This window comes from Octopus bimaculoides, chromosome 4, assembly GCF_001194135.2.
Source record: "Octopus bimaculoides isolate UCB-OBI-ISO-001 chromosome 4, ASM119413v2, whole genome shotgun sequence".
Classification (NCBI taxonomy): Eukaryota; Metazoa; Mollusca; class Cephalopoda; order Octopoda; family Octopodidae; genus Octopus; species Octopus bimaculoides.
In genome coordinates, this window is record NC_068984.1 from 99,832,356 (window position 1) to 99,841,586 (window position 9,231).

General features: G+C 35.8%; 1 protein-coding gene across 1 annotated transcript in view; it reads left to right on the forward strand.

Moving 5' to 3' along the window:
• LOC106867321 (rap guanine nucleotide exchange factor 4) overlaps positions 1–8,569 on the forward strand; it is a 481,528-nt gene extending 472,959 nt beyond the window's left edge. Inside the window, exon 6 of the mRNA XM_052967309.1 lies at positions 8,112–8,569. Within this exon, the coding sequence (XP_052823269.1) occupies positions 8,112–8,146 (35 nt within the window). The 3' untranslated portion in view covers positions 8,147–8,569. The remainder of the gene's footprint in view (positions 1–8,111) is intronic.
• Positions 8,570–9,231: the final 662 nt, after the last annotated feature.

A 9,231-nucleotide genomic window follows, 5' to 3' on the forward strand; every position in this document is an offset into this window, starting at 1 on the left:
TATATATATATATATATATATATATATATATATATATATATATGGGTGTGTATAGGTACAGACATGACTGAGTGATTAAAGAAGCCCACTTTGTAACTATGTAGTTTCAGGGTCAGTCCCATTGCCCTTTGGGCAAATATCTTTTATTATAGCCCTGGGTTGACAGATATCTTCTGAGTGAATTTGGTAAGTGAAAAATTTGTAGAAACCCATCACGTGTGTATAACAAATACACACACACACACACACACACATACACACATGTATGTGTGATTGTGTTTGCACTTCCCATTGCTTGATGATTGTTGTTGGTTTGTTTATCTCTGTGTAACTTAGTGATTTGGCAAAAGTGGTTAATAAAATATCTACCAGGCTTAAAAAATTTGTAATGGGATCAATTTATTTGACTAAACCCTTCAAGACATTGCTTACAGATGGTCACAGTTCAATGACTGAAACAAGTAAAATATGTCTATATAGGCACAGGTGTGGCTGTGTGGTAAGAAGGTTGCTTTCAAGTTCAATCCCACCATGTGGCACCTTAGGCAAGCGTCTTCTAATATATCTTCTGGCTGACAAAAGCCTGGCGAATGGATTTGGTAGACAGAAAATGAAAGAAGCCTGTTTGCTCCTTATATTTCCATATATATGTGTGTGTGCGTGTGTGTGTGTGTGTGTGTGTGTATACCTATGTGTGTGTCTGTGTTTAACCCCCACACACACACACACCACTTGACAACCGGTGCTGGTGTGTTTATGTCCCTATAACAGCATTTTCACAAAAGAGACAGATAGAATAAGTACTAGGCTTAAGAAATAAGTCCTGGGGTTGATTTGTTTGATTAAACGACCCCTTCAAAGCAGTGCTTCAGCATGGCCACAGTCTAATGACTGAAACAAGTAAAAGAATGAAAGAATATATATGCAGAGAGAGAGAGAGATATTATTATCTATTCCCATATACTGATATGGGTTAAATAGGTCTCACAGCTTCTAACATTCTGGCATGCACAGCAATAAGAAAAGTAAACCACATTTGTTGCTGTATATGTTATGTTGATTTTGGCTAGATGCCCTTCCTATGACCAATTATCTATCTATCTATCTATCTAGTTATCTATGTGTGTGTGTGTGTGTGTGTGTAAAAAAGTGCTAATTCATTTGCAGTACTCCTATGATATTATACATATATAAAGGAAGCTACATACAATATGTTTACTATGCATATATTTAATTTCACTTTGAACATGTAGTCTTCTCTTTGATCTTCTCTCTCAACCAAGAAGCTGCTGTGGTTTATCAACAGGTGGTGTTTTCTCTAGAAATATTTACTCATTAGACTAGGACATCAGCAACTCAAAGGAACTCTGCTTTTTACTTGCAGAGTATAAAAGTTTATTCTTTATATTCATACAAAACGCTGCTTGTTTCAATTTCCATAAAACCTCTTTTTCTTTTCCTTTAATCTCTTCAGAGTCTTTATGATAGTTGAGATAAATTATATTTTTAAGACTAAACGGAATAAATGTTTTAATTAAATTGATTTTGGGCTGCAGTACTCAACTGTCTCTGGATTTATTATTACCTAAAATTTTGGAGGCAAGCTGGCAGAAGTGTTTGCACATGAGACAAAATGCTTAGCAGCATTTCTTCCAACTCATTATGCTCTGAGTTGAAATTCTACCAAGTTTGATTTTACCTTTCATCTTTTCAGAATCAATGAAATAAGTACTAGTTGAGCACTGGAATCAATGTAATCAAATTGCCCCTTCCCTCTAAAGTGCTGGCTTTGTGCCAAATTTAGAAAGGATAATCATTATCAATTTGAATATAATCACATGAATTCACTTCCTTTTAGATTAATTGATTTAAAATGATGCTGTCAATAAATTTCAAAATTAATTGACTTAAAAAGATGTTAGTCTGGTACTGTTGATGTTTTCAGAATTATTTCATCCAAGCAATTCAAAAGATGGTACTAGTTGAACTTTATGTAATCTTTATTTGATAGACTCTCCTGGAAGAAGATACAAAATCTTAAAATTTATCTAATTTAATATTTTATTTATTATTTTCATTTCTAATTTTCACACTAAGGTGGTGTTTGTTTTCGTTGGTTGAGATTTTGCCTTTGACAATTCTGTTTTCTTTTCAAAAATTATCAAAAAGAAAGTTGCAAATTTTACATTAGTTCACATCTTTAAAAAGATGTGCACCACTTTGCATTGGTGCACAACTTTGAAAATATGTGCACCTATGCAAAGTTTCAGTCCTCTAGTTATAAAACTGGACTGCAAACTAAAACCTTTGTACATACATTGACTTTTATATATTAATGTATATTTATATATTAGCTGTAAAGCTATGTAAGTGGCTTTAATGCTAATAAAATAGTTTGGTAAATGCCTTGCATGAAATTTTCTTCTCTCAAGTCACTTATGTAGCATTACAGTTAATGAATATGTATGCTCCATTTTGTCTGTTGAATTCTATTTCCCTTGTTTGTCTCACCAAACTAGTGTGTGTGTGTTTGTGTGTGTGTGCATGTGTGTGCATGCACAAGGTACTTTCTGTAAGATGCTTGATGAATGGAGACAAAGTAGGACAGTGAGGACTTCAATCTTGCTGAAGACATGCTGAGGCTATGATAAAATATATCTCATGTCCACTATTAATTAGCTGGCAATGGAATGGGTATACAACCATAGAAACACACAACAAAAATGGAGCATACACATGAAATGTTCTTGACAGAAATCGGAGAGTAGTAACCCAACATAACTGATATGGTTTGTGATGACTCGTGTCCATTCCATGTAGCACTAAACAAGAAGCTAACATAAAATGATGGTGATAAAGATGGTTCACATTACTAAATAATACTTTGAATGAAACTTATGTGATATACAGTTTAGCTATTACATTGCTTGGAGTTTCTTCCTATCGCGAAGGAGCCCAGCAATTTCCTTAAATAGATCAGTTTTTCTCCACTTAGGGAGTCTAGCTTGTGTTTGCACCAGGAAGCTATTTGCTTGCTTTCTCCATGTTATGACACAATGAAATTCCTCACCGCCACTATCAGCTCTTACAGCATCTAACGTTGACAACAACATCATAGTTCATCCTCACTAAGTGAATATGACTTAGCGTTCCTACAGAAACCTTCATTTACCTTATACAATGTTTAATGTTGTTTCACATTCATGTTGAATTATGCAACAATCTTATGTTCTCTTCATAGAACACTTGCAATGTATGTATTACCAGTTCTTTTGGTATAGTAGATTTTTACTATTCTTGTTTATGTTTCCTCACAGACGTGTATATTCTAACAAGTTGCCTCTTAAATTTTGCACCTCTCTTGTTCAATAAACACTGAGTGAAATTTGCAAAGCTATTTATTTTCTCCTTTCGATTTTTAATGTTTATTTTGGTGGCTTACCAAGCTACCAGTTTGGTCTCCCAGCTAAAACGGTAATGACAAATTTTGCTTGACATTTTATAAGTGCGAAAGGGATTAAAATTTCAATATTCTGTATCAAAGGTTCCAACAAGAATAAGGAGTATAATAAGAGCTTGAGACACGAAAACACTTTCAACCCATCAGAATCCTGTTTACATAATCAGTTTGATCAGTCACCTTCCTCTGTCGGTTGAGTAAAGTGTCAACCAAGCTGATATTTATTGGTAATTAAACTTATTTTGCAACATTTGTGCGTATTTATCAACTTTGTTTTTGTTGATAGGAATTATCAACAACTTTTTCTATGATTGTGATTTGACATACAGAAGTATGCTAAAGATCGAACCGAATCTCTTGTGGGCAAGAAATGTAAAACAAAGTTTATTATAAACAACACAAACACTTCATAATTTAATAACTTTCAATGTGATAATTGTTTAACAGAAATTATTCTTATTTAGTGAAAATTTAATAAAATCTGATCAAAAATAAGTGAAACTATGCTAAATACAGCTGAATTGAAAACCTTTTCCCCTTGGCCATATCAGCAATTCTGGAAACGTTTGGGTGCAAATTTTACATGAGTAGAAGCTTTTTTTAACAATTGTTATCCTGAAAATCACCTGCATAAATTACACAGGTGCGCAAATTACATAGGTTTTTACAGTATGTATGTATATGTGTGGTGAGTCCTAAAATTGGTATAGACTGTTATGTCATTTGACAGATATTCTACAGCTGGATGCCCCTCTAGCAACCTTCACCTGTTTTCAAGTAAGATGATATTCTCCCATGGCTTGATATGTTTTTACTGAGAACTGGAAACAATCAACAATGCTTATATGATGCTGATGCTCATTTTCAACTATTGTGTGAAATCAAAACAAAGAGACACAAACACATGCACTCATATCATCATCATCATCATATCGTGATAACCACTATCATCATCATTATAATTTAAAATCCTTTTTCCGTGCTGGCATGGGTCGAACAGTTTGAGAGGAGTTGGTAAACCAGAGGACTGCACCAAGCTCCACTGCCTACTTTGGCATGGTTTTTTTTTAGGTTGTATACTCTTCCTAACACTAACCACTTTACTGAGAAAATATTCCTTGTTGGGAATATTTCTTTATAGAGAAAGTATATTCCTAGCGAGGAAAATATTCTTTGTTTCTATTAGAACGGATATGTATTGACTGATTTGATTACTTAATGGGCTTCTTTTATTTTCTGTCTACCAAAATCAATTTGCAAATCTTTGGTTAGCACAAGGCTATAAAAGAAGACACCTGACCTAAGAGTCCTACACTGCAATTGAATATAGATCATACATTTGCAACACATAAAACACAACCATGTGTACACTTATATATCATCATTTTCATTGTCATCATCACCATTGTTTAACATCCGTTTTCCATGCTGGCATGAGTTGGATGGTTTGACAGGTGCTGGGGAGCTGTGCAGGCTCTAGTTGTCTGTTTTGGCATGATTTATATGGCTTGATGCCTTTCCTAGCACCAACCATTTTACAGAGTGTGTTGGAAGTTTTTACATTGCACTGGTATTGGGTGTATTTACGTAGCACCGGCGCAAGTGTATTTTATGTGGCACCAGCACCTGCAAGACAAAGACCTTTCGACTGGGAGAGGAAGTGGAAACATGTCCGTAAATGACATGTTTCCACTTCCTCTCATGTTTCCTCAAGTTTCCACTTCCTGTATGGATGACTATAATTTTACTTAGCTTGATATGTCTTCTCAAGTACAACAAATTGCCTCAAGTCCCAATCTCTTGTCATTTCTTCAGTGATGTCCAGAGTCTGAAGATCCTTTCTTACCACTTTGTCCCATGTCTTCCTGGGTCTTCCCCTTCCACAGGTTCCCTCTACAATTAGAGACCGGCACTTCTTTATGCAGCTATCCTCATCCATACTCATCACATGACCATACCAGTGCAGTTTTCTCACTTACATGCAATATCTGATGCCTCTTATACCCAGCTTCCTCTTAAATCATTTACACTCTATCATATGTGCACACTGACATTATACATACACACACACACTCAAAAATACACACACTCACACATACATCTCTTTTATAGATGAATACATATTTAACAAGCCCACACATACACAAACCTTTTCTCTCTTTCTTTCAATCACAATCTCTCCTCACTTCCTTTTCCCATCTTTTTGTCACTCACTGAAACTTTCTCCAATGATCCACTTTCACACACACACACACACACACACACTTGAGCGGCTGCTCTGTTGCTTCTACTAAATACAGGTAATCTAAGTCATACAGACAAAAGAAATTCGTTCCACTTGACCTGGTTTTTCCTCACCATATTCCTTGATCAGGAGGAAAATGGTTGTAAAATTTGGCTGCTGTACCATATAGAATTTGGCTGCTTCTCTAACTATAAATATATCAGGAACACCAGCTGTAAAACTAATCACAAGCTGAAAATCAATCACTTCATCTCTGTAATCTCTATACATTCTAAAGCTTCAGCATGCATGACAAAATCCCGTCTTCCTTTCATTCTTTCTCACATTTTTCTCTTTCCACTACTCCCCCTCCTCCCCTTTCTTTTCCTCCTCTTTCTCTCTTCCTTCTTCTCTCCTCCTCCCCTCCTCTTTCCCCTTCCCTTCTTTTTCTTCTTATTCTCCTCCTCCTCCTCCTCCTCTTAATAATCAATAGCCATTTCACTGACTTCTAATAGTCATAAGTACATCATGCCACTCCAGCACCGTACCAAAGCCAACATATCACCACTCTACTGCATCACTACACCACCATTCCATCACTTTACCACCATCACCACCACCACCAATCAACCACAGCTATACCACTCCATCACCACACCTCCTCACCATCACCATTCTACCTCTCTATCACCACCTTATTCTACCACCACTCCCAATCCATCACACCATTACTCCACCACAAACACACCACTGCCACCATACCATACAACCATCACCACTACCACTCTCTCATCTTAACCATGCTGTAGGTCAGAGTTTCTTTACTCTCTTGGTTACTACTCCACGTTCTACACTGTTGCTATTTACAAATTTAAAGTAGAACGGTGAGTTAGCAACAGTTGGCAGACATCCTTTCATTAAAATCACCATATGCTGTTTCAAACCCCAGTATTCTAATTTCCAAAACTTCTCTCGCCATTCATCTGTTTCTTCTACAATCTCATGTTGATAAGTACCAGTAGTATACTAGGGTCTGATGGGAGTGGTGGTGGTTGTGAATAGAATGGTTTGCTTGAATAGACTTCACCACTTGGAGATGTGAATTGCATACCAGGTGCCTGGTCTGATATTTTGATTCACCTTTCGTGTTTCTGTTATCACTATCATGAATTCCAGTGGGATATTGAGGTTCTGATAATGTTGCAAAAAGAGAAGAATTCAGTTGATTAGACTCACACATCTAGGAGATGTTGGTTCCAAACCAAAGAAGGAAAGGTGACACATAAAAGACACCTGTGCCACTGACATGTAAAAGGCACCCAATATACTCTGTGAAATAGTTAGCATATGGAAAGGCATCTATCCATAGAAACCAAGTCAAAACAGACTGGAGCCTTTTGTGAATAAACTTTTGTGGAAGGAAAAATCTATTGGAATTGGAAGAACTTTCCTTATATCCTTGAATTGCAGTCTTTGCCTGCTCTTGCTAGCCAAAGGAAGTGGCTGGGTAATCTTCACAATAGATTTTGCCAGTTTCCAGGTATGTCTTGCATGTGACAACAGTTTTTTTTTCTTTTTTTTCTATTTTTTTTTTTTTGCAAAATTTCACTAATCAGCAATGTTTGGGCATAAGATGCATACAAAATGGCTTCAAACACACTGCATGCATTACAGAGAGGCCCAGTTGATGGCACTTCTTTGCCTGTAGAGTTTGTTTCAAACCAACAATGCCTCTTTTTGTAGCACTGTCAGACCAGGCATTTCTGAAAATTATCCATAGTCCCTGGGCTGAAAATCTTCCATACCACATGAGTCAGCTGATTCTCACTGACACCCAGTTTCCATTATGGTGCTGTTCATTCTCATTGCTATTCCACTATAGAAGGCTAATAGGAAAGTTCCACAAGGCATATTGTCTGAATAGTAGAGGGCTGTGATCTTTGCTTAACCCAGTCCTGCACTTTGCTTAACCCAGAACTGCACTTCCACTAAAGAGAAGAACTGTGGGAAAATGTAATACCACTGTGAAATGTTGCATTGAATGCTTCCAAAAGTCACATAGATTCAGATCTGGTGAGCTAGAAGGCCAGACTTTTATAGACACAAAGAGTTGATGTTTCTTCTTCAAATAATCCTGCACACACTGCAAATTGTATGCTGGTGCTGAGTCCTGAATATAATTTCATTTGGATCATATTGTTTAATAATACTCGGTATCAGAACTCTAAGAAGAATGTATAAATACACAGCAGCTGTGTTGTTGTTTTTACCAAATTCTATAAAATGATGTGGCATCACAATTCCATCACTTTCAATGGCTCCAAACACCATTACTTTGCATGACTACAAGGAATTTGAAAGTAATTACCCTGTCATTGTAATGATTGATGCATTAGTTGTTTACAAATTTATTTTCATTTGTTTCAGATAGTTGGGCAGCTCTTGGGCTCTCACAGCTTTGATAGCTTTAGAACAGGCTGTGAAAACACTTCAATGTCTGCAAACATGATTTCATACCTAGGTTCATTTTAATGAGATGAACTATCACTCTCCTCCTCACACCATGGTTTATGCAAGCTTGGTCATGCTGCTGCATTTATTTTTGCTGCAGTAGATCATTTTAAACCAGCCAGAAATGTACAGGTATGCTTACAATTGCTGTGGTTACCATGAAATAAATGGAGGACATCTCTAGGCTTATGCACAACCTGAGTATGACAAACTGTATTGCTTATAAGATCACAAAACCTGTGTTGAGTTTGGTTCATTTCAGCAATAACATTATTACAATGATTCTATAATAAAATTTATCACTATCTGTAACTATAAAAACTCAAAATATTTTATCTTAATTTTTGAAACATATTCAGTTATAACATTTTAAAGTGAGTCCCAGTTTATCTGTCCAATCCTGTATACATTTTTACTTTATTCAAACCATAATAAAGAAGCAGATCTCCAAACTGCATATCTTGAAATTCCTCCTCTCTTATTTATTGTCACAATTTCTCCACCAGCAAGTCTATTGAATTGCATATCACTTTACCCAAAAATACTGTTTATGAAAATGATACTGTATTCATAACATATCTTACCTTCTTGACATACACAATTTCTATTATTTGTTTTCTTACTTGGAACCCAGTTCCTATGCACCTAGTACACTCTGGAGAGTTTACTAGATATATTGATACATGTGTGTATCTATACATATATACATATAAAAATATACTGACATGCACACACAACACGCATATATATATATGTATCTGTTGTCATAAGTATGATTATAAAGTGAAGAAGACTACTTTACAGTCACATGGTTTACATGAAACCTTGAGCAAGCATCTCTAATATTCATGGGTTGACTAATGCATTATGAGTGAAATTTGGTTGAGGTAAACTGTATGGAAATCCTCATCTTGTATGGGTTTATATGTATATACATATATATATAGATATGTATGTAGGTATGTATGTATGTATGTATGTATGTATACACACACACAAATCTTAGTAACAAACTGAAAGATTGCACTATACATCA